The following is a 24921-nucleotide window of genomic DNA, read 5'->3' as shown; positions in this document are numbered from 1 at the left end:
ATTAATTATGTTTCTAAATAAAGCGCCTTTGGAGACGAGTGACTTGAACGGTTGAATTGTTCTTTCCAGGATTGCGGCTTCAGTCACTCCTGGTACCTGTCTGTCTTCAGCGTGCTGTGTTGTCTGGGTATAATCCTCTGTTTGACGTCCTCGGTGGCCGTGGAGTGGACCTGTCACAAAGTGGCCAAAGAGCTCCACCACAATCTGCTAGACAAGATCATTCTGGCGCCCATGAGGTAAACCCAGCGATGAAAGGACCGCGAGCTGACGAACGCTAAAGACGGCTTTCTCACCCCATTACTTTAAAGACCATCTGCTTTCTAAACGCGGCGGCTACGAGGAATCTCTCAGAAAAACACACAAACCTACTACAAATGTGTGTGCGCAGAAGCATGGCTGAGTGCACTTGTACACGTTACACATCTCATTTCATTTACACGCACCAGCTCACGACAAACAGCAGTGTCAACAGGCGTTATTCTGGATCTAAATCTGCCGAAAACCAAACTGATTTGAAGCTAATAGTCAATTCATGTATGTACTTTCTCAAGACCCTCTTCAAAATCTGACTTTTTGATTGTTTAACGTGTAAACATGCAAAACCTAACAACTTTGAACATGTTTGATATAAATTCAAAGTTCGACATTATGTTCAGAATATAGATTTATCTGATAAGCTGATCTTTAAGCTAATTTGATCATTTACCGTAGTTTCCACACTATAAGGTGCACTTAAAAGCCTTTAATTTTCTCAAGAAACGATATTAACGCCTTATAATCCAGTGCGCCTTATATATGGATTAATTCTGGTTGTGCTTACTGACCTGGAAGCGATTTTGTGTGGTACACGTTTTGTTTTGCTTAATGCTCCTTATATATATGAAAAAATGATATTCAGTGCACCTTATAATCCAGTGTGGCTTATAGTACAGAAAATACGGTAGGTCTATTTGTTTATTTATGGCTATTTGTTTATTTTGGCATGAGGTTTGTGCAGATAGCTTTGAGTCAGTGTACAAAATGTGGAAGGAGTTAATAAAATCTTTTCCTAAAGAGGGGAATTCATCATCATTATTAACCCTAATTCATGTGTAGCGTCTGCTCCTACCTTCCAGCATTAATAAAAGCTTCATTTTTCACTTGAACAGGCTATTTGAGACCACGCCGCTCGGCAGCATCCTAAACAGGTTTTCCACCGACACAAACACCATCGACCAGCACATCCCGACCACCTTGGAGTGTCTGAGCCGCTCCACGCTGCTGTGTGTGTCTGCACTCGGGGTCATCTCCTATGTCACCCCCGTCTTCTTCGTCGCCCTGCTGCCACTCGTTATCACCTGCTACTTCATCCAGAAGTACTTCAGAGTGGCCTCCAGGTGAGGCTCGGGTCACGACGCAGCCGGCCGCACATGGGCTATTGTTGGATAAGGACATAAGTGTGATGGATTACCACAGAATACATTTGACTTAAACACATTAGAAACTGCCATTGTGGGCTTAATGTCTCAGGGTTTTAAAGGTGGTGTTGATTTGACTCCACGGTGCATCGGTCAATACATTGTGTCTTTATCAGGGATCTGCAGCAGCTGGAAGACAGCACCCAGCTGCCTCTGCTCTCTCATTTCTCAGAGACAGTGGAAGGCCTCACCACAATAAGAGCCCTCAGGTACAACATCAGAGGACAGACTGCTATCAGCTCCTAAATCATTTCTAATAGCCCTGTGTTTGGCAGGTACGAGCCGCGCTTCAGACAGAGGTTATTGCAGTTCACTGATGCCAACAATATTGCCACTTTATTCCTCACAGCGGCCAACCGTTGGCTGGAGGTCCGCATGGTAATGATGTGTTTATCTTGTTTAGTATAATAAACAGCAGCAGCTGCCACAGGCTTTCTGGTGTGCTTGGTTAACTGCTCGCTCTTTAGGAATGCTAAACATTGTAATCTCTTATGCATGCAGCAGGAGGAGTAATCGTAGGAGTGTGGATCATGTGATTGTTGGCGATCACATGATCTCAAATTATTCTTGTGTTTCTGAGCAACAAAACAGTAAAATAATAAAAAAATAAATCTAAATGAACTGATTTTTGAAATATTCAAACTGACACATTGGAGATATAGGTTTTATCATGTTGAAAAGCCCAAACATGGTTTCAATGACAACAATACGTTTCCTTCTGCCTTCAGGAGTACATTGGAGCTTGTGTAGTGCTGGTGGCAGCAGTTGCATCCATCACTAACTCTATGTACAACCACCTCTCCACGGGCCTCGTGGGACTGGGACTCACATACGCTCTCATGGTAAGAGCTGCTCTCACTTTGTGTACAGTCTGCAGACTTTCTCTTACATGATCACTTTTATTTCCGTGGTCAATACCAGCAAGCCATACATCATTTTAAAGCTTATTTTCTCAACAAAACGAATATGTCATTGATTTACATTGAATAATATGCCCCAAAAAGCAATTGCCAATAGTTTGTGAGAAAGTCTCAACTTTTACAAACGCATGTCCTGTTTGCTATTTATGACGGACGAAACGGCTTTAATTCTGTACATTCTTGTACTCAGTCTGTCCGTAAGGAACCATTGAAAAACAATATCCACTTGTATTTTTCCTGAAGTTATCCGATTTCGAGATATTGTCAAGTAAACAAACTTTTCTTCGTTTCTCGCCGGACGAGAATGCGCTTGTCCGGCGCATTTCTCCGTCCATAACAAATGACCTGTTTGACCTATAAAATAATGTTGGATATCCTTCTTTTCTTCAGACTGTTACCTACAGAATGAGACCATCCACGATTTTTTCTGTCCACGGGTTTGTTTGCTACAGCCTCCGCAAAAAAAAATGCGCCGCTTGCGACGCACATGGATTAGTCTGTTTACATCTAAATAGCGCCGCGTGTGAATGACGTAGCTGAGTTTGATTGACATATTATTCTAGCTAATGAGAATAGCTTTAGAAAGAGGGGCGGGACAAAGGGCTTATTGACACAGAATCTTCTGTATTCTCGTGCGTAAGGCTCCGGGAAGGCTGTAAAGAGCCAGATTTCTCGGCAGGATTTTGCGCATAACGTTTTCTGATTTGATTAGCCTTTTGGACGTGCATTTTGTTAGATAAATGTATTATTATACCAATAAAAAAATAAAATAAAAATATTATAATTTTTTTTTAACCTCTATATGGGAAATTCATGGGTAAACTCATATTTACACATTTTCACATATTTTTTTTTTAGCAGTTATAATTGCTATTAGTGGCCTACAAAACATCAAAATGTATGTTTTATGATCATAGAGGAGCTAAAATTGTAATAAAACAGTTTGGCACAGTTGGCACATATTTGGATCACTTGTTCCGAATATACTTTTTGATACAAAAAGGTCAACAGCACCAAAATGCCTGTTCCCAGAGATCTGAAACTTTACACAGTTGTTGTCAACAAGATAAACATCATGTACAGTGAACAGCATATGCACACAATGAAGTATGTCATGCTCGGGACCATTACAAATTAACAATATTCAGGCGAGACTAAAAAAGGATGTTTTGTTTATGTTTGGGCCTCTGTAGTGTAAGTTCTGAAGCCCTGACAGTGTTCATGTGCACATCTGCAGAAACTAGAAGGCCTAAGCTTTCTAATGATGCATCACACTTGCATGTGGAACATAAGATCCTCTTTTAATAAGCAATGCCATTTGGGTATGTCCAACCATTGTGCACAGGGCGAAAATAGGTGGATGGTAACAAGTTAAAGGAAAAGTGTATGAATTAAAAAATATATATATAATTATCTGTTTTGTAAACTGTTTCATTTATTCTCATGCAAACTCTTCCACATGGTTGTTATCAGCAGAAGAAAGGACTTTAGACTACACATTAGTTTGCTGTTTACTTGAATCTGTGCCAAGATTCTGTCCCCTCAGTGACATTAACCTTATCTCCTGCTTACTCCTGCTGTCTCTGTGTGTATCAGGTGTCAAACTACTTGAACTGGATGGTGCGTAACTTGGCAGACATGGAAGTGCAGCTTGGCTCTGTCAAAAGAATCAACGGCCTTCTCAAAACGGAGCCAGAGAATTATGACGGCCTGCTTAGTAAGATTAACTTTCACTCCCTAGAAATTAAACGCAAAAGGTCAGTTAAATGTTGACCTCATTCCTCTAAACAGACTGCACCACATTCATCTCCTTCAAATGAGTGTTCAATTACCCATAGGACAGAGTCAGTTACATGCCTCATTTGGTTTCAACTCACCACAAAAGACACATAGCATAGAAATCATAGCCGTTGGATGATACGTGGAATGACTAAGCTCTTATTTATTCAAGTTCTGTCATCTAAAATGGCTTTCCTAATATGTCTGGGCTCCTTCAGCTGTGTCTCAGGTCCCTGATGGATGGCCTCACGAGGGAGAGATCAAAATACAGAATTTAAGTGTCCGCTACGATGCCACTCTGAAGCCCGTTCTCAAAAATGTCAACGCTCACATCAGCCCTGGGCAGAAAGTGAGTAATACAGCAACAAAGCGGAAGAAACTAAGCTTTTATAAATTACTGATGTTAACTATATTATCCCTTTCAGGTGGGAATCTGCGGACGGACAGGAAGTGGAAAATCCTCCTTTTCATTGGCGTTTTTCCGCATGGTGGACATGTTTGAAGGTAAAACCCACATCAAATGATGCTGGTAATAATTTGTGACATGCCCAAAGTAAAAGCTGTCCTTTCACCGCAGGGAGGATCGTGATAGATGACATCGACATTGCCAAACTGCCCTTACAGACGCTCAGGTCGCGCCTGTCCATCATCCTCCAAGACCCCATTCTTTTCAGTGGCACAATACGGTAAGAACCAATTTACACCCTCAAAGGTCACATGTAAGAGGTGCACTCTGGTGAAGGGGTCTATCACATCCTTGTCTCCATGGACATGCTTTGTCTGAGGACCCTGTGTACCAGGAGCAGTGGTCTCGTGGGCCCCTGGTGGAGGTTTGGTGTCCTGTGGCTATGGGCAACTTTCTGCTCCTGTTGCAGACGGCTCCTCTGATGATGCTGCCTCATCTGGTGCATCTGTACTCAGTTTCATGTGTTTTAGAGTGCGTGCGTGCGTGCGTGCGTGTGTGTGTGTGTGTGTGTGTATTGGGGGAGTTATTGTGTGGGTAAAACGGTTGTGAGGGTGCACCGTAAAGCCTTTTGTGTTCATTTTATGTATTAAAATCACTTTATTTTATGTATTTATTGATTTATTTGAAAAGAGACAGATATAAAAAAATGTTGACTGACAGTGATTGAATTTTTTAGCTTGCATTTATTCAATTACAGATGTTTTTAATTGCTTAAAATGGCAATAGACACTGTAAGTGTAATGCCATACAGTGGGACATTCAAGGCAATCAATTCAATCTCCATGGAGGCAAACAGATGGCGGACCTCCAACAGAAAAACTACATCATGCACCTTTAATACATGGGAATTATACGTATTTAACACCACATTTGCCCCGTTTTGAATCACGTCCTTATTTAGACAAAACTCCAGCACCTTAATCTGGGCTTGTGAACCAGAAATCGGGTCATTTCTCAGGAACACACACAGTGGAAATGCCCTCCATAAAGCATGGCCTTAAGTGGCCACTGAATTAACTACTGTTGTTCAATGTTTCCAATGTTATAATATTAGTATGAAGAGAGGTTCCAGTTACAGCAGCAGTGAAGATACATCTGTCTTCCCCAAAAACTGGTTTCGTTACATAATGAGAAAAGATAACGTCTCCATTTACCAAACAAATGATCCTTTATTACTGGCAATGAGCCAATAAACACACAAATAAACTTTTCTTGCTGCATTGGCCTCGTTATATGAGACGAGAGCCATAAGTAGGAGCTCCATCTGCTGCGTTAAGACCTGTGTCCTGAGAGGAGGTTTATATTTGGACTAAAATACTGTGGCAATTAAGTTTTTTGGTTTGCGACCAGCACAGGCATCTGAAACTCAGTCCTTCTATAAGACTTTGAGATGTGTAGGATTGTGTAATGCCCTTTATTTGAGGTGAGAGATGCATCGAAAAACTTACAATATCGCAGTTGTTGTTTTGGAGATGTGCAAAATGTATATAATCTTTAATGGTTTAAAAGTAACTCTTCTGACGCCTGGAGATGTCATTGTTTTGCTTGCAATGTTCCGCAGCATTGCATTTATTATATTTATCTAGCATTTCCTTACGAATGCTCAAAAATGCTCATGTATTCTTGTCCTCTTGTAACGTGGACCTGCTCGTCTCCATGGAGATACATTTGTTTAAAGCCGTACTGTGAAATATTGCAGTAGGGCAGTCAAAAGTATCAAAAAATCAGATGCTAATCGACGCTAAATATCGAAACTACTCTATGCTCAAGTATCAATACATTTCATTGTGGTATGAAAATCGGTTTCGAGTATCGTGCCTGTTCTTTAGTGTTGTAACATCTCCATGGAAACAGGTAGGGATCAGAAAAGTTACATAGTGCACCACAGAAAAGCAAAATCAAACTCAAACTTAATAATAACTATAAACACGCTCATTTCAACAAAGCATGAACAAAGTCTTAATCATTATGAACATTTATTAAGCATGATTCAGGCTTAGTAACAACTTAATTAAGGTTAGGAATTAGGGTTGGAGTATTATTTAAGTAGTCTTTGTTCATGGTCTGTTAAGACAGGAATACATGTAGTTATTATAAAGTGTTACTCAAACTTGTAGTACAATCATCCAAATAAAGGCAGGGCTTAATTATCATAATCTTATACGGTATTTTAATGGTCATTTTGGATTCCATTGACATTTTGTTTGACATTTGAATCTCGACCGTGGCATTTACAGGGACGTTTAAGCACATTTCTGACGATCGACATAACGTTGTCATAAAAGAATATACATTACTACCATTATATGAGACGAACAGGGCCTTTGCCTGCTTGTGTCTCAGGCCTAATATCGGAGACATCCACTTCTGTCAATACTGTCCACCCTGACCCTTTGTCTGTTTGTAGATTTAACTTGGACCCGGAAATGAAGGCCACGGACGAGATGCTGTGGGAAGCTTTGGAGATTGCTCAGCTGAAGCCTGTGGTCAAGACTCTCCCAGGGGGCCTCGGTGAGATAGTCCGTCTTCCGTGACGTTATTGCAAACCCACCGTCACATCGCACATAATTCAGGCTTCGAGTGGTTTGTTTACCCTGCAAACCGACACAGTAGCGTGGCCGTCCTTGTGGATAAACTGTTTGTTAGAGACTCTGCCCCATGACTCGCCCAGGTCATAAATTCACATTCTAATCACTGCCGCTATTCAAACTGTATCAAAATACACGAGCATGAATGTTTTATACCGCCGCAGAACTCTTTTCTATAGCTTTTTGTCTGCCCTTCAAATAAACTTCAACATTCTTCCTGGCTTTGGGATCATCATTTCGACACAGGAGACATTCCGAGTCCCTCGCTGAACCTTGGGATAGCACTGAGCCTACATACTCGCTGAACGCTCGGTCACTTCAGATCTGTGTCGGCCGTTTTACTTCCGCGTGAAAGAGGAGAAAGCGGCGGTGCACTGCGGTGGAAAAATAGACCTTTGTGCAGACTGCGGTACGAGCATGTGACTGGAACTGAGCCTCCTGACGTTTAATACGTTTCCCAGAGACAAATGTTCAATGTGATATCGATCCGTTTCACAAGAGGGTCGTTTATTTGCCCAGAGTTAAATAAAGTATATTTTAAATCAGGTGATTTGTAGTGCTGCCCCATTGTACCGTATGTCACCGCAGTGGGTTTTGGAGCACTAACGTTAATTAAACTGGTTTGTTGGATCTGGAATAGAGCTTAGGATTTAACGGCAATAAACATCTGTTATTGATCAAATCCAGCAGGCCACAGTGCAGCAGAGCAACCGCATCAAATTATTACTTACAGCTATTCTTTTTTGAATTTGATGTTTCCCCCCAAAAAGTGTATTTTAAAAGCAGGACTTTGTGACAAAATGAAACCACTGCTCGTCGTTTGCAGCTAATTATATGGTATTTGACCTCAAGCAGGAAGTAAAAGCAGTGCTCTGATCGGCTGTCCTTGGGTGGTCCACTCCAGTTTAACTTTGCCATCTCGTTCCGTTCTAAACCCTCACGCCCCTAAAATAAATGCAGAAAAGGGTTTGTGAGAGCGAAGGACGAGATTTAAATACCTTCTTCCTTCCTCCTTTTGTGGTTGGAAAATCCGGTACCCAGCTTCAAGTTGGAAGTTTTTTTTTTAAATAATAAATCATTCTGAAGAACTTTTGTCAATCAATTCATCTTTGAAGGTTTTCCTCTTTAAAAATAATAATAATCCAACTTCAAGCTGATTACATTAAACTGCTGTTTTAATCATCTCTAAAACAACAAACTGTCTTAAAATCCCCATTGGTTTAAAGTTTTAAATATTTATGAAGAATTTTGTAGGTAGAAAATGTATTCAGCCCCAAAGGCCAGAATAAGGATTCAAACAAAAGTGCAGATAACACGATTGTCCTGGTTGTTTTTTATTTACATCTCAATGTTGCTTTGTATTTAACACAAGAGGAATGGTAACATCCAACTTTCATGCTTAATATCACTGTATTCACCGGATGGCATTTTTATTGCAATATTGCGACGAGGCTCATGGCGTTTTATTGCTCAAAACATTTCCCGGTGAGCGTAACCATGGGGTTCAAAGTGATGGAATTTTAGCACCGTTGCCACAGCAAATAACAATAACAAAATAGTCTTTCGAATGGGCAAAGTCCTCAAAATATTTCCTATAAAAAAAACGTTTAAACCCATGATTTGTGCTATTAATATCATATTCAGGTCATACTCTGAGGGAGGATTCATGTTTTTGTGCTTTTATGTTCTTACTGTTACGCAATAGACATGAACTGCTGCAGTTCAGTGTATTATTAAGAGTTTGTTCATATAATGACATCACATTCCTACAAATCATATTATTTGGCCAAAAGAAAACTGATCATGAATGTGTGTCTTTCAGATGCCACGATCACTGAGGGAGGAGAGAACTTCAGCCAAGGCCAGAGGCAGCTGTTCTGTTTGGCCCGAGCCTTCGTCCGTAAGAGCAGCATCCTCATTATGGACGAGGCCACGGCGTCCATCGACATGGCAACGGTCAGTGTTCGCATGACGAGCTTCAGAATAAGAAGTGGAGGCAGTGAAGGAAGTGGAGGAAGTGGAGGAAGTGGAGGAAGTGGAGGAAGTGGAGGAGGCAGAGGAGGCAGAGGAGGCAGAGGAGGCAGAGGAGGCAGAGGAGGCAGAGGAGGGAAAGGAGAGAAAGGAGGGAAAGGAGGCAGAGGAGACAGAGGAGACAGAGGAGACAGAGGAGGCAGAGGAGGCAGAGGAGGCAGAGGAAGCAGAGGAGGCAGAGGAGGGAGAGGCAGAGGAGGCAGAGGAGACAGAGGAGGCAGAGGAGGCAGAGGAGGGAGAGACAGAGGAGGGAGAGACAGAGGAGGCAGAGGAGGCAGAGGAGACAGAGGAGGCAGAGGAGGGAGAGACAGAGGAGGCAGAGGAGGCAGAGGAGACAGAGGAGGCAGAGGAGGGAGCGACAGAGGAGGCAGAGGAGGGAGAGACAGAGGAGAGAGAGGAGGCAGAGGAGACAGAGGAGGCAGAGGAGGGAGAGACAGAGGAGGCAGAGGAGGGAGAGACAGAGGAGGCAGAGGAGGGAGAGACAGAGGAGGCAGAGGAGGGAGAGACAGAGGAGGCAGAGGAGGGAGAGACAGAGGAGGCAGAGGAGGGAGAGACAGAGGAGGCAGAGGAGGCAGAGGAGACAGAGGAGGCAGAGGAGGCAGAGGAGGCAGAGGAGGGAGAGGAGGGAGAGACAGAGGAGGCAGAGGAGGCAGAGGAGGGAGAGACAGAGGAGGCAGAGGAGGCAGAGGAGGCAGAGGAGGGAGAGACAGAGGAGGCAGAGGAGGCAGAGGAGGGAGAGACAGAGGAGAGAGAGGAGGCAGAGGAGACAGAGGAGGCAGAGGAGGCAGAGGAGGCAGAGGAGGCAGAGGAGGCAGAGGAGGCAGAGGAGGCAGAGGAGGGAGAGACAGAGGAGGCAGAGGAGGCAGAGGAGGCAGAGGAGGCAGAGGAGGGAGAGACAGAGGAGGCAGAGGAGGCAGAGGAGGCAGAGGAGGGAGAGACAGAGGAGAGAGAGGAGGCAGAGGAGGGAGAGACAGAGGAGGCAGAGGAGGGAGAGACAGAGGAGGCAGAGGAGGGAGAGACAGAGGAGGCAGAGGAGGGAGAGGAGGGAGAGACAGAGGAGAGAGAGGAGGCAGAGGAGACAGAGGAGGCAGAGGAGGCAGAGGAGGGAGAGACAGAGGAGACAGAGGAGACAGAGGAGGCAGAGGAGGCAGAGGAGGGAGAGACAGAGGAGACAGAGGAGGCAGAGGAGGGAGAGACAGAGGAGAGAGAGGAGGCAGAGGAGGCCAAGCGACGTGAGACCAGTGAAAAGTACATTCATGTGGTGCCAAAACAACAAAGAAATTCCAGAGAAACACCTGAATATCATTGGAAAGACGCGTATTTCCAGTCAGTGAAGAAAAGTGCGATATTTGAACCCAATTCTTTGTTGTTTTGGCAACGTGTGAATGTCGTCATTTTCTTGTGTGAAAAAGTCAATTGGCCTTTTATCGCTTTTCTGTAGGAAAATCGTAGTATCGAGTATCGTGTTTTGTAATGACTTATGTAGATTTTTATCTTTTTATTCCTTGGGCCCAATAGTTTGATATCATTTTATTCTGGCAAGTTGAATTTAGTTTAAACACAAACTTTAAATTTGGACTTAAATTAGAAAAAAACTATGAAAATTAACACATTTGAGTTAGTTTTTGTTGTATTGTGTTAAAATAAAAAAAAATTAAAAATTGAAAAAATTGAATTAAAATTTAAATTCAATTAAAGCATATATTTTTCAATGATTTTGCTACATCCTTGTGAATGAGTAAAACTATGAATCTATTTGAAACCTGCACTGCAGCCATGGTTAGCTTGGTCAATAGTTTGTTTTGAAAGAGCTCGGGCAGCGGAGGCATTTATAAAGCAAGAAGAGTGAAAGGAAATGAGACAAGAGCCCGGGGGTAAGACAAGAAGAACAAAGACGTGTTATTTGTAAGTCCCTCTTCAGACTGATGGGTCACTCACATAGACATTACAGCCCTGAGGCAAAGCACCAAGCTTTTAATCAGAGGACGAGATGGGGCGGAAAAAAGAGTGCTACTACCTTTGTTTCTACTTGACTTTAGGCTATTTGTTGGTAAAGTAAGTGGAAGCTGTACTTGGTATTGTACTTTAACAGATCCTCCTGTGCAGATGTTTGATATAAAATGTTGGAGTCAAGTCATAATTTTACTACTATTCACAATGCGACATCATGAAAGAAATTGGTTAAGTCTTTAATTCTCTATCAGTCACATTGTCTTATCAGAATTCTGACACTGGAAGAGGGGGGTCTGGGTGTCGTCCCCCAGAAAATGTTTAACAAACCACATTTCCAGTAATATAAGGCGGTGTCTAATAGATTTTCAACCTCTTGTTTGTGACCAGTTTTATGAAATCCATCTTTGTAAATGATAAAGTACAGTTGATGTGACATAAATAGCCAGATATAAAAGCACATCACCTGTAGGTTTACTTTTTTGTAGTACAACTTTACTAGAAACTGCTTATTTTTCCTTCTAAAATTCTTGTCATTTTACTTTTTTTGGGCTCTCACGATTATACTCTGACCTCCATCATCACAATTCACCAAATAATCCTGACATCCCTATCCTATGCGCACATTTCTGACCTTTTTATTCTTCTCTTTTTTTCGCCGCAGGAGAACATCTTGCAGAAAGTGGTGATGACCGCATTTGCTGACCGGACAGTAGTTATAATAGCAGTGAGTATCTTCTTACATTGGCGCCATTGGCCTTCGGTGCTCTACAGTATTTTATGCAAGTCAGCTTCTCCGTGTGGAAGCGCTGACCTTCTCCGCACACCTCCACCGCAGCTCACGGCATATGTTCTGCAGCGCGCAGTAGAGAAGGTTAAAACACAGCAGCGGGACATTAGATGAAGGTGGATGACAAACGATGTGGTAAACATGCTCGCTTTTTATCTCCGGCCAAAAGGGGGAAAAGTCCTCTGAGGTAAACTGATGGCACCTTGAGAAATGTATGGCCTGTGATGATTAAAAGGCGTAACTTTCACGGTAGAGGCTCCGCCCAATGAGGAATGACAATAATGAAGAGCAATAATCTTTAAAATGACTTTGTTGTTTTGACCTCTTTGTATTTGTGCTTTATTTATTGTCCCTGTTCAATCATACTAACAATGTTTTATTTCCCACAATAAAAATCTTCATTATTATTTATGTAGGTTAGATAAATGGTATAATTTTCAATGCATGTTTGAACTAACATGAAAACAAACTAACCCTACAATGCAGTTATGTATTAAGGTGACTTTTCAAAATGAATTACCATTTTGTGTCATTTGTTTGGCCGTATCTGCAAATCAGTCAAATTTGAGAAGCTAATGCTCGCGGCTGCCGTGACGTGCACCATTTTGACCACTGACGATTCTATAACCCGTTTGTGCCTAATATACACTAATGTACAACTACTAAACTTGTTGTCCATTAGAGATAGAAAACCAGAGGTAAAAATGGATTGAACTTGAATAAGACAATATTTCCGTATAGTCAATTGTACATCCTTAAGATTGTTTTGCAGGATTTGTGACATGAATATCATTAAAACAAGATCATAATAGTAATAATAGATAAGATAAAATAAGATATTCCTTTATTGTCCCACATGGGGAAATTTCATTGGTGCAACGCAGGTAGATACAGAGGTAGATACTTTCAGTAGAAGATCTCCTATAAATAAATAAATACATATTTATTTATTTAGACAATATTCTACTCAAGTAAACAGATGTATTTGCCCAATACCAGAGTTAAGGACAAAAACAAACAGACAAAAAAGGCTAAAAAGCGCCGGGTTAGAAGATAAATGTGGACTTGAGAGTTGGACTATCAGTGGTAACAGTGGTAATTCTGGTTTTAATAGACGTTTGTTCATACTTGTATTTGATCTGGTATCATCACTATTGGCTTTAGTAAGTGACGTCTTGTCTTCCTCAGCATCGCGTCCACACCATCCTCAATGCCGACCTGGTGATTGTGATGAAGCGGGGGATCATTCTGGAGCACGACAAACCCCAGGTCCTGCTGGACGAGGAGGACAGTGTCTTCGCCTCCTTCGTGCGTGCAGACAAGTAGCACGAGCGAACAATCGAAGACATTCAAAGTGCAATTGTCCCATGGAGCATATAATAAATATATTTCATTTATTTTTTAACCATGTTGTATTTATATTGTACATATACAAATGTTTTGTCTTTAATAATAAAATATGAATTATCACTGAAGTGCTGTGTTTGATTCAAGAAGAGATCAATGTGGAAACTCAGCTTTGACTGGATAATCCGGTTGAAAAACCTTTAAATTGTGAATGAATCAACATTACGAACAAAGCATTAGATATGAACATGTTCCTTATGGAAACAAAGGCATTTTAAATATCAAATATTACCTTTAAGGAAATGCTTAAGACCAACATTTCCAGGTCAAAAACAATAATCATTTCTGTATTTGAGCAGCACAAGGCTGAACACACTTTCACATGAATCCATAGTTACCTTCATGTGTTAGTACAATCTCACGCCCCCTACAGGCAGAATAGTGCAGGTAATAAGGTAATAATGATGAGAGTCTGTTAGAATGGCTATATTTAAGATACGTTTTGTGTTAAAAATCTTGTGTATTTCAGTTGCACAATGGTGAGTTTGGAGCTCAGCAGAGATATAGAAATGGCCAGGTTTCTGAAAGCGTCCCTGAGGTGCTTTACTGTAGGACACTATATTTAGCCCTTGTGTAATTTGCGCAGTTCTGTGTGTGAGGGCCAGTGGCAGGAGCTCACACACTCACGGCTCCACTCTTATTGTGCGAAGGGCCCCAACTGCAATCTCTTTGAAAGCAGCAGGAGAAGCCCGGGTACGAGGAGAGGAGAGAGATGAGGAGGGGGAAGGGAGGACCAGGAGCAGCTCACGTTACCAGCGCACACTCAGCACCGAGCTGCGCAACAAAGACTGTCCCCGAGGATGAGGAACCACTGGATCCATGTTTGTAGTGAACACCGGACCGTCCCAGACATCAGGACAGGTGCGTGCGTCACAGTTCTGACCCTCAGTGAGACGTGAGTGACGGGGGCAGCTGATGCTCTGGACGGGGCTCTTCTCCTGGGACTAAGTGCGTGTGGAGAGCCTGATCCGGGAGCAACGTGAGGAGCGCACATACCTACGGGAGTCACCGACAAGCTCGCGCGCCCGACAGCTGCCCCGGGCCAGCAGAGACCCGAGCTTCAGTGGGGCGGTGTACTATGGGAGCGCTATGTTGTCCAGGAAAGGACTTATTCCTGAGGACTATGTGCTGACCCGTTTGGCCGAGGATGTGTTGCAGCCGCAGCCGAAGTTCAAGACAAAAGCGCGCAAAGCCCGGTTCGTGGCCAAGAACGGGGCTTGTAACGTCGCGCACACGAACATCCGTGAGCAGGGCCGCTTCCTCCAGGACGTCTTCACAACTTTAGTGGACTTAAGATGGATCCACACGCTGGTTATTTTCACCATGTCGTTCCTGTGCAGCTGGCTGCTGTTCGGGATGGTCTGGTGGCTCGTTGCCTTTGCGCACGGAGATTTGGACCAAAAGGGGGGCGACTTTGTGCCGTGCGTGACCGACATTCACTCCTTCTCCTCGGCCTTTCTGTTCTCCATCGAGGTGCAGGTGACCATCGGCTTCGGGGGCCGGATGGTCACAGAGGAGTGTCTGTCCGCCATCATCATCCTCATCGTGCAGAACATCGTGGGGCTCGTGATAAACGCCATCATGCTCGGCTGCATCTTCATGAAGACCGCGCAGGCGAACAGACGCGCGGAGACGCTCATCTTCAGCAAACACGCGGTGGTCTCCGTGCGCAGCGACCGGCTGTGTCTGATGGTGCGGATCGGAGACCTGAGGAAGAGCATGATCATCAGCGCCACCGTGCGGATGCAGGTGGTACGGCGCACGAGCACGCCTGAAGGAGAAGTGGTGCCGCTGGACCAGATCGACATCCACATGGACAACCCCGTGGGGACCAACGGCATCTTCCTCGTGTCTCCTCTCGTCATATGCCACGTGATCGACAAGACCAGTCCCCTCTACGACCTGTGCGCCGGGGACCTCCTGCACGAGGAGCTGGAGGTCATCGTGGTGCTGGAGGGCGTCGTGGAGACCACCGGCATCACCACCCAGGCTCGGACGTCCTACGTGTCCGAGGAGATCCTGTGGGGGCAGCGCTTCGTGCCCACGGTGTCGGAGGAGGACGGGATGTACGCCGTGGATTACTCCAAGTTTGGAAACACGGTCAAGGTCCCGACGCCCTGCTGCAGCGCGAGGAAGCTGGACGAACTCGGAGGAATAGCGCAGTTCAAACTGACTAACGGGATGTCCACGAGGGGCTCCGTGCGGAGGCGGCGGGGGGCCACGTTACGGCGCTCCAGGCTGGAAAGTCCTTGAACGCGTCATCTAGAATTAAGTGACAGTATCTTATTTATTATAGTTATGAAGGGAGAAAGTCAGTGACGTCGCCTTTGCACAGCTGCTGTTCTCAGGGCTCAGTTTTCTACATCACACCGCATGCATCAGAGTGAATAAAAGACGTGCCTGATTTTAAATGAGTTGAGATTTTATTGCTGAGGCGGTCCCAAATCAAACATGAGTGCATTTCCTTTGTTAGCACTAGACTGTGGTGAGGTAACTGTGCAAACTCTTCAAACGTTATTTCATTTGGAGGTTTTTCATCAAGTGTCAAAATACAAAGGTCCAAATAGCGACATTACACCACGTGCAGTCACATCAAATGGTTTATCATCTCATAAATAAGCACACATGCACATCATGGCATTTCTCTCTTTTATTAGATTATAATTTGCAGAGCTTAAAATATTAAATTGCTTTTAACTTAGTTAATAATTAAAATAGATAAAAACGAGAGCCAGAACTGAAGAACCCTGCAAAACAAAATTAAAATAAATAAAAGGAGAATTATATAAACCCAATTCCCCTCCAGACAGAGGCTATAGCTGACAGAACCCGCTTGCGATTCTTTGTACAGTAAAGTCCAAGCAGACTGTGCATCTTCTATACATATGTGATGATACCATTATTGTTATTTATCTACTTCTCTGAAATTTTTTTTATTTTTATTTTTTTAAAGAAATCTTAACTGGACACATACAAACAGAAGTTAAGTTTGTAGTTTTGCACTGGGAGAATGGAGGGTGTGACTGCCCGCTCTCCGTCGGCCTGCAGACATGACCTCATGTCTTTGTCTTTCTGTGCTTCAGCTGCTCTCATAAACACTCAGATTAAATATCTAAATAACAATCTTAGACTGTCTTTTCTCTGGTCTACGTCGCCCTCTACAGGCTGCTCAGGGACCCTGCATCAGGGCTGTTACTGTCCTAGACTACAGAGGATTGTGAAGTCAAAACCAGAATGAAACACGACATATGAGCTCTCTCTGGCAGCAGTGACATGTCTCAGTTCTGTTCCTGAGTAGAAAGCGTTTTTATCATCTCCAGATAAACAACCTTAACAGTGATTGGCTAGTTTTGCCCCATCAGGCAGTAACACGGCTCCCTATTGGCCAGCGCAACGGCCGTCAGTCTGCAGGACGAGGGGAAAGCTCCTCTCTACACAACTGTACAGTAGTAGGTCTTAGCCAAGCAGAGCTCCCTGCAACTGTATGTTAGGTAGAGGAGACAGCGAGGCTCCCTCCCCACTGAGAAATAAAGAGCAAAACTTCAACAAAAAGTGAAACAAAACCAAAAATAAAATGTACACATACTTTTGTTCCTAGTTTAGATTGCAGAGAAGATGGGAGGGATTTGCCCCTGGAAGGAACGCTCACGCCATTTCCTGCTGGCGTGACAAACCCCTCCCTGCCGCCCCAACCCTCAAAAGCCCACCCACTTCCATCAGCTGCGTGGTGTCGTAGCGAAATATAAGGGTAGTGGAAGGTCTCTGTCCCGCAGGCACCAGTGACGGGGCCAGGCTGTCTTCTCGTTCTCTATCAAAAGCCGAGGCCTGGCCCCTGCTCATCTTTCCGTCACGTGGTTTTGTGAAGAGGGGGAGGGGGCCGAGGCGGGGGCTGAGGGGGCAGGTGTGGGCGCCGGGGGCAACGGGCTGCACAGGATTTCAGACAGGTCGTCCATGATACAGGTCTCCTTTGGGTCAACCAGGTTGAATTCCCTTACAAAAACGATGAAATGTGCATACAGAATGTTCAAGTGGCCTTGCAGGTCCATAGCCACCGTCTCCTTAAAGTGCGACCAGTACAGGTGAGCCAGCACGTGGAACAGGTACCGGCAGATCTTCTTTACCAACGACTCAAACGAGTTTGGGAACTCTTTGCCTAGAAACCGAAGAGAGTCACAATTAGACAAGGCAGCAAAACGTTTAGAATAAAATATGTTTTGTTTGATTGCAGTTTCAAAAAGAACTCCTGAAGAACATCAACTTAATCCATAACGCCTCACTGCTATTACCAAAATGACCCAGTAGAGGGTAGCAATGTTCCAGCACTTCACAGAGCACATGAAGCACTGGGCTCTTACCATATTTAGTGGGAAAGATTTCCTCATCTGTGACCAGCTTCTGACAAGCGCTCATTACAAAGTCGACGTATTGTGGAGCAGTGCACTTGGTCTTCTTCCCCTTCTCGTCATACCAGTAGTACGTTCTGGAAAAACACAGAGTCACATCATTACAACACTGTCAACAACAGGATATTGTGACACTCCTATGAACCGTCTTTTAATAATCATCAAGAATGTTTGTGGTTAAGGCATCACTTTCTTGAGCCTAACATAGTTTTTAGAGCATATTTAAGAGGTCACAACAACTTAACAGCAACAATTCAGTTTAATAATGTGACAAACAAAAACAAGTTACAATCTTATGTGCCTCTAACCCAGTTTTCTGATTGGACCAAATTCCACGGACCAATCTGTGTGGAGTGACCCAGATATCTTAGATTATCAACCTGGATTTGCATTGGGAGAACAGGGTCAAGCGTAAGTGCTGCTGTGTGTTTGTGCGTGAGCGTTTTAAAATGATGACATGTCAGGTGTAGCAGAGGGTGATTGAGGCCAGACGAGGCAAATCCTGAGCAATGTTAAATGTCCGACAGAGGGACCTGCTGACCACAGCCTGGGCCCAGACGGACAACACAAAAGTCAAGATTAGAGGCACTTTTCTGAACCACAAAGAGCTGTTCTCCACGAGCACATTTGGAATAAGTTTTTGCTTGAAACCCTTAAGCCCCAGCTAAAATACTTTTACATTTTTAAACGTTGTAGATGTTTCAATGTGCTAGTTATGCTATTATTCCTGTATCTGTTCAGTTCATCGGCCTTATGTTTAAATGAAAGTATAGGTTTGTTCTAACTTGCAACAAATGAATTAAAATAGATGGTGGAGAAAGCAAAAAGGCACTGACATGAGACAAGAGTCATATAATAATGTTCTGGTAGATTAAGCAGAGAAGGAAACATAACAGAATCATTCTTCCGTCATCTTAAATTGGGTTTGGGAGAGTTGAATGTGGTTCAAATGACACAAAACACAACATCTGATTTAGTCATATGGTCCGGGCTGAGAAATGACGAAACAAAGCCCAGTAGTGTATGTTGGCAGAGTTTATGAACAGTCAGTGTAAGCACATTACCACACACCAGTCGACCTGCCCACCCCAGACTAAATGGGCCTAAATGGCTACCAAATGGGTTCTTTCCTCTCCGAGCGCATGGAAACATTTTCTTCCAAAAATAGTGCTGAGCTGTGCCTCAGGGCCGGGGCAGTGGCGCTGCTGCGACTGTGGCTCCGTCAGACGGGCCAGGTGCCAGGAGCTGCCCACAGGAAGAGGTGGGGCAGTGGGTACGGGCACGCAGAGGGGCGCATGGGCCCGCAGAGGGGCACACGGGCAAGCAGAGGGGCGCACGGGCACGCAGAGGGGCGCACGGGCACGCAGAGGGGCGCACGGGCCCGCAGAGGGGCGCAACAACTCTCAGTTTGAAGTTTCAAAATATGATTTGATTCCATTGAATTCTCAGTAAAAGATTGTTGGTGCAGTTTGAGTCGGGGACTTCTTACTTTCCTTAGTTTCCAAATGGAGATTGATACGTTTGTGTCGGGACAGCAATAGTCAATAGCCGTCAGGAAACTTACTTTGTTACATCAATAGGGACCTTTACTGACAAATATTTGTTTACTTAGTTTCCTTTTTTATGTATCAAATTAAGCCACTTAATTTAAATAATCAACAGGTTTTGAGCCAGTGGAAGTCTTGTAAAGCCGATAAAAAAGCCTATTCGACTGTAATAATGTGATGCGGTTAAATTATACGTTGATTTAACCCGTCGTCCGTTCAGAAGTCGTTCATAGTAGAAAAGGTCATGACCAGGACAATGCTTTTGAAATCTAGTAAAGATCTAAACGGTAAAGGTTTTAAATACACGAGTAATGTTACACCAATACTTCGACATGTATGACTGAAGTACAAAGCAGCGTTGCGCGTAGTTCCCATGCAGCTTGTGTGTTTTTCCAAGCCAAACGTACGGTAAATATTTGTCGTGAATGGGAGCGCTCTGCTGGAGGGCGTGTGGAGGCTTTAGGCAGCAGCAGAGGAGGAGAGGTGGCGTGTTGACAGAGTTCGGCTCAAAAACAAGCTCCTCTCGATCAAAGATGTCATTTTGTCAGCTCCGACTGTTGTGGTTTACTTAAGTGTCGGAAATCAGGTTTTTCCAGCCGCGACTAAACTCACCGAGGGAACGGAGGCCTCTGTTCAAACACGGGCAGGGTAAACTAGTTAGATAAAGACTTACGGTTAGTCACCTCCCCGGAGCGCACACACCACGACCAGGCTTCTGTCTTATGATTATTGTTCCATTACTGCACAGCCATGTCCCGCTTCACGGCCCAAAGTAGCAATTACCTCCTCTGCTGCATTCTTCACTCAACTCCTCAGAAGTCTGGGGCCAATAAAGTGGCTCTTTGTGAGAACTGAAAGTGGAGCGAGTTGTGAGGCGTTGTGAGCGGTGAAGATGGGCAATAGTCGCCGGTCATAAACTGAATGTGTATAATTCACAAATCGACAGGAAGAATCGTCGCCGTCAAAACGATGGCCAACTGGGATTTAATAATAATAAACCAACGTGTGACGGGAGGAAATGAATATATTTCGTTTTTGACCATGAAAACATGTCGATATAAACAAACTTTCAATTGAGTGCCAAATTTATACAGAAAACGCAACGTTAATAATATCACAGTGCCCTCTAGTGTCTAATATGTAAACTGTACAACAACAAAAAAACACCACAAGGAAATTGAAGACATAAAGACATAAAACCTGTTTGCATTTTGATGATCCGTTTTCCATAATAATATTGTACATTTTAGTCACCAACACTCGCCTTAAGAGAGGTACAAAAGACTTGGACACCACACTGACAATAAAAACCAGGGCGATGATGATTTTGCCGGAATCAGAATCCAAAGAAAATCATATTTGGCAATAAAAATAAAACAAAAAATCATAATTAAGGGAACTTTTCAAGACAAAATACCACTAGTTTATGTAATATTACAGTGTCATCTTGTACCACATCTGATATCGATCAAAACCGTTCTAAAACTGTTCAGGGAAGGTCCAGTTTTGTCTTGATTTATGAGATTGTGTTTCTTCAAACGAGCATCCAGTTTGGACACCAGTCTGACCATTCATTTTCACGCGTTTTCCGTACCATCCTGATGGTCAAACTATAGCTCCGTGCAGCTCCCGTGGGCTCGGGTTCGGCCGTGTCGTTGTGCGATGAATTAACCAACAAGACACTTGATTTGCGATGAATAAAACAAAAGCGGCGGCGGCGGGCGACTTGGGACTGGACTTACGTGTTGCAGGCCGCCATGGACAGACAGGTCTCCCCGGTGCAGAACTCGGAGATGGTGCTGTACTGCAGGTTGATGAGGTTGAAGAACGTCGTTGCTGCGGAGACAGACAGACGGGTCATTTCAGTGAGGCCTAAAAACAAACCCAGCGACAAAAATAGCGGCGGAAGAGAATGGCTGATCTATTTGCGTCTCGTCACTCGGTGCGGCGAGGACGCGCCCGCGGCTCGAGACTTGGTTGCTGTCGGTTTTGATCAGCGCTCGGTCCTGATCGTCAATCATCGGTTTGAAAAAGTCCACGTCGAACGGGTTTGTCCACCAGAGCAAAGCGTCTTAAGAGCCTGCCACGTTTCTAATAATAAAAAGTTATTATTATTATTATTATTCTATAAATGTCACAACCGCTCACCCTGCAGTGGAATTCACAACAGATCTATTAAGATATTTTTAGATCGCAATTAAAGACGTAAAAGTGCAACTCACAGGTTTACAGGCGGTTTGTTATGGCTTTTTATCTATTGTTTTTTTTATTGATGCGTCAATGAGGATCTGCAACTTCTAGAACGTTGCTTGTGGAGCTGTGGCACTGGCAGAAGCTCTTAAAACTATAAAGTATCAGAAGAAGGAATTAATGAAAAAAGCAATATCCATTTATACAGAAGAGCAATGGTAAAACAAACATTTAATTGCAAAAATGGAAAAAGAAATTTGCTTTTGAATGTCTTCTTTGTTCTATTAAATCCTTATAATAACAATTAAATAATGGACTAAGACCGCATCGACCAAGGAATCGACTAAACGACTAAAGGCCTCAACGCTACAATTCTATTTAAATATTAATATCCAAGCGTACTCTTTAAAGGCAATATTGTTTTGTTTGAAGCTGTTAAAACTCTTAACTCTTCATCTTGTGACTTATTTAGTGACGACATGACTTCTTTCAAAAGGACACTTCATCTGGAAACTATTTACTGAGCAATCGCTTCTTTACCATATTCCAAACTCCAGTATTTCCGCAGAATTCATCGAGAACCGTCATCAGCCGTGTCACCATTTAAAACATGGTTAGCTACAGTTGGCACAGAGCTACGTCTTGCATAACCGCCGCTTTATGATGACGTGTGAAGACTCGCCCCGGCACAGGAACAGAAAGGGCAGAGAAATTATTTAATGATTTTCCCCTCTCGTCCCAGCGCCGGCTAAAACAAACCCGAAGACGGAGACATCAGCGCTGCCAAAAATGCGGCGACTTTACACGACGGAGATTGTAAATTCCCGTAGCTCGCGCGTTGGGCAGCGGCGAGTGATAATGTTTGTAGTCGTGCTGTGAGATGTGGACGGAACCGGGTCTGGATTCTGTCGGTTTAGCGTCTGTAAGTTTGTTCTTGTGCCAGTGGCGTTCCCGACTGTTGCACGCACGTGTTACCGTGGAACATTTGGTCCGATCTTTTGCTGACGATAGAAGATGTGCAGAGGACGTAACATCGTTCTGAACTGCTGAGTCCATCATCAACAAAAGGTTCTACACGTCTGCTAAATATCTAGTTTAGTTTGTACCCGACGTCTACAAAAAGACGATCGGGTAAACGGTTGAAGAAAAACAAATGAACAACAGGAACATTGTAGCTACGCTAACATTTATCACTGATACACTTTGTGATCGCGACTGTTGAACTGTTGATTAACGTTCTCTCAAGTGAAATGTTTTAGCGTCCGTTAATGAGCTTTGAGCACAGTAGCAGTTGGCTAACAGTTTCTCACAGCTAATGCTAAAAAAGTAAGGAATAAAATAAACCAGCACTTACAATCTAAAGTAAAACATGTCTGATTGTTTATATGTGAAGATTATTTCAGTTTGTTAGTTTATATTTAAATTAAAAAAAAAAGTAGTTAGCGTTAGCATTAAGACACAAACGCGTTCCTTTCCACGTTTCGACCAGCTCTACTCGCCATTAATCTTCATCATCCGGTAACTGTATCCATGGAAACGGCCCACAACAAACCAGTATCCATAGAAACGCCATGGTGACCAAGGATTCCACCAGCAATCTGCCCAGTCAGTGTCAGTTAGAGCGGTTTACTACCCGGCCCGAGCAGCTACGAAAATGTCAACGGTGGTAAATCTCCAACTGCCGTTAGCAAACAAGCCAACTCATCCCTGCACAGTGTGAACGATGACGGGGACACTACTTTCAAGTGGATTTGAACACCACATCAGCGCTAAGGACAATCATTCTTTTTAGGATTAAACCTCTGTACCAGCTAACGTTTGTCCTGCAGTATGTGGATATTGATCACATTATTGTCATGCATTTATATCATATTTCTCTGTCCTATTTATCATGGGTCACAGCCTTGTAAATGATCACCATCCTAGACTCTCTACGCTCTGTACTCGGCCCTCGTGTGACGTACTGTTGCTGGCGAGCCATTCGTTGAGGTCTATCTCCCGGGGCAGCACCACCAGTTCCTTGAGGTCGAAGTCCACCACTCGGATCTTGGTGTATTCCGGCTCTAAATACAGCTTCTTCTCCTCTGCCGGAGGCTTCTTTCCATTTGGCTTCGTCTTCGACTTCCTGCAACACAAACCAGACACGAGCGATTAGTGCAAAAATAATTACATGCATGCATACAGTGTGGATTCGTCAGGGTGAGTCTTCCATATTACATGTAGAAGAGTTTAGCTCCTTTTTCACTAGCTTCATGGATTTGCTTAGAGCCGAGTGAGATACGAGATGAAATGAATTCTTTTTTTCCAACATATCAATTGATCACGAGTGTTCAAATTCAAATAACCATGTCTGATATTGCATTTTCAGACCATAAACAACACAGACTTCTAATTGGTGCCATTTAACACACAAAAAAGTCACATTTTGAGAGGATCGGCTGAAGCTGATCATTGACAACTAGAGTATAAGTATTAATAAGGAAGCAAGAAAAAAATAACAAGGAAATCCAGGCAACAAACATGATTCCTTTGGGCATTGGGGTCTCACTGGAAAAGAAATCACTAATATCAGCTAATAATTAACTTCCACGGCTGAGTTTCCCCGGCTCAAGAGCACTCGGCCTTCACAAGCAAACGCCGCAGACAAGTTAACTACGATTAATGATTACGACCGGTTTAAACTCTACTCGAGCGCCCATGCAACGTCTCGCTTGCATTTCTTGCGCCGTGGCACCGGAGTCTGTCGGCAAAATATTTCACACGATTGCGCTAGGGGCAGTTCCCAGCACCGTCTCAAATAAACCCGGGCTCGTTTGTGCGGGCGACCTCCAGCCCCGACCTCCGACCTCGGCCGTAGTCTATAGACGGTTGTCACCAGCGCCTTGTACTTCCACTGCCGGTTTTAGCACCACCATGTCAGCCCCTCTCGTCCCCCCCATCGCCCCGTCTGTCCAACCACACCCAGTGCAGTTTGAGGTCAGAGGGCGCACGACTCGACTGAGTACAGCAGCGTAACGACGACAGCGACAAAAATTGCTGATCTTCAACACGTTTTTGGCAATCATCACGACAATTTGTGCTTCAAAAGGTGTGATTCTGTTTGGAGTAGCAGTGGAGGGCAATAAGATAACGACCCAAACCATATTCAGACGGCATTAAAACATGTCTTTAAACGCATTAGTTGAGGTTTAATTATCAGACAAATGTGAAATGTCTGTCAAGTTAATCACAAAAGTGCAAAAATATCACGATAAACTTGATTCAAATTTTGGATATTTTCACAATAGTGTCAGAATTTCAATATATGACCCATCTCACCACACTTTAAACACATCCAGGATCATTAACATTTAGGAGAGACCATGAATAGGAACTGCTAGAGTAATAGATGAA

At 43.7% G+C, this 24921-nt stretch overlaps 3 protein-coding genes across 8 annotated transcripts in view; 2 read left to right on the top strand and 1 right to left on the bottom strand.

The window, feature by feature from the left end:
* Positions 1-13456, top strand: part of LOC140349342 (ATP-binding cassette sub-family C member 8-like) — a 41733-nt gene extending 28277 nt beyond the window's left edge. Inside the window, exons 18-30 of the mRNA XM_072435639.1 lie at positions 70-236; positions 1149-1376; positions 1574-1666; positions 1733-1835; positions 2186-2299; positions 3974-4094; positions 4375-4505; positions 4582-4660; positions 4734-4842; positions 7030-7133; positions 9033-9166; positions 11856-11918; positions 13170-13456. Coding sequence (XP_072291740.1) covers positions 70-236; positions 1149-1376; positions 1574-1666; positions 1733-1835; positions 2186-2299; positions 3974-4094; positions 4375-4505; positions 4582-4660; positions 4734-4842; positions 7030-7133; positions 9033-9166; positions 11856-11918; positions 13170-13307 — 1584 coding nt within the window. The 3' untranslated portion in view covers positions 13308-13456. The remainder of the gene's footprint in view (positions 1-69; positions 237-1148; positions 1377-1573; positions 1667-1732; positions 1836-2185; positions 2300-3973; positions 4095-4374; positions 4506-4581; positions 4661-4733; positions 4843-7029; positions 7134-9032; positions 9167-11855; positions 11919-13169) is intronic.
* Positions 13457-14042: 586 nt separating this feature from the next.
* kcnj11 (potassium inwardly rectifying channel subfamily J member 11) lies at positions 14043-16324 on the top strand. Its single transcript, XM_072435982.1, has one exon. The coding sequence runs from the start codon at positions 14478-14480 to the stop codon at positions 15639-15641; it is 1164 nt and encodes a 387-aa protein (XP_072292083.1). The 5' UTR covers positions 14043-14477; the 3' UTR covers positions 15642-16324.
* mob2a (MOB kinase activator 2a) overlaps positions 16024-24921 on the bottom strand; it is a 62349-nt gene continuing 53451 nt past the window's right edge. For 5 of the 6 annotated variants that reach the window (XM_072435991.1, XM_072435989.1, XM_072435985.1 and 2 more), the window contains exons 2-5: positions 23493-23653; positions 21081-21174; positions 17744-17868; positions 16024-17541 (exon numbers count right to left, since the gene is read on the bottom strand). In XM_072435991.1, coding sequence (XP_072292092.1) covers positions 17225-17541; positions 17744-17868; positions 21081-21174; positions 23493-23653 — 697 coding nt within the window. In that variant the 3' untranslated portion in view covers positions 16024-17224. The remainder of the gene's footprint in view (positions 17542-17743; positions 17869-21080; positions 21175-23492; positions 23654-24921) is intronic. The other variant, XM_072435987.1, reaches the window with a different exon arrangement.

This window comes from Eucyclogobius newberryi, unplaced genomic scaffold (assembly GCF_026437365.1).
Source record: "Eucyclogobius newberryi isolate DKJ021-1_F unplaced genomic scaffold, fEucNew1.0.hap1 SCAF_7, whole genome shotgun sequence".
Lineage (NCBI taxonomy): Eukaryota > Metazoa > Chordata > Actinopteri > Gobiiformes > Gobiidae > Eucyclogobius > Eucyclogobius newberryi.
This window is presented reverse-complemented; position numbering and strand designations above follow the sequence as displayed.

Excerpts from the sequence above, each read along its gene's own strand:
- kcnj11 (XM_072435982.1), top strand. The coding sequence starts at position 14,478 with ATGTTGTCCAGGAAAGGACTTATTCCTGAGGACTATGTGCTGACCCGT.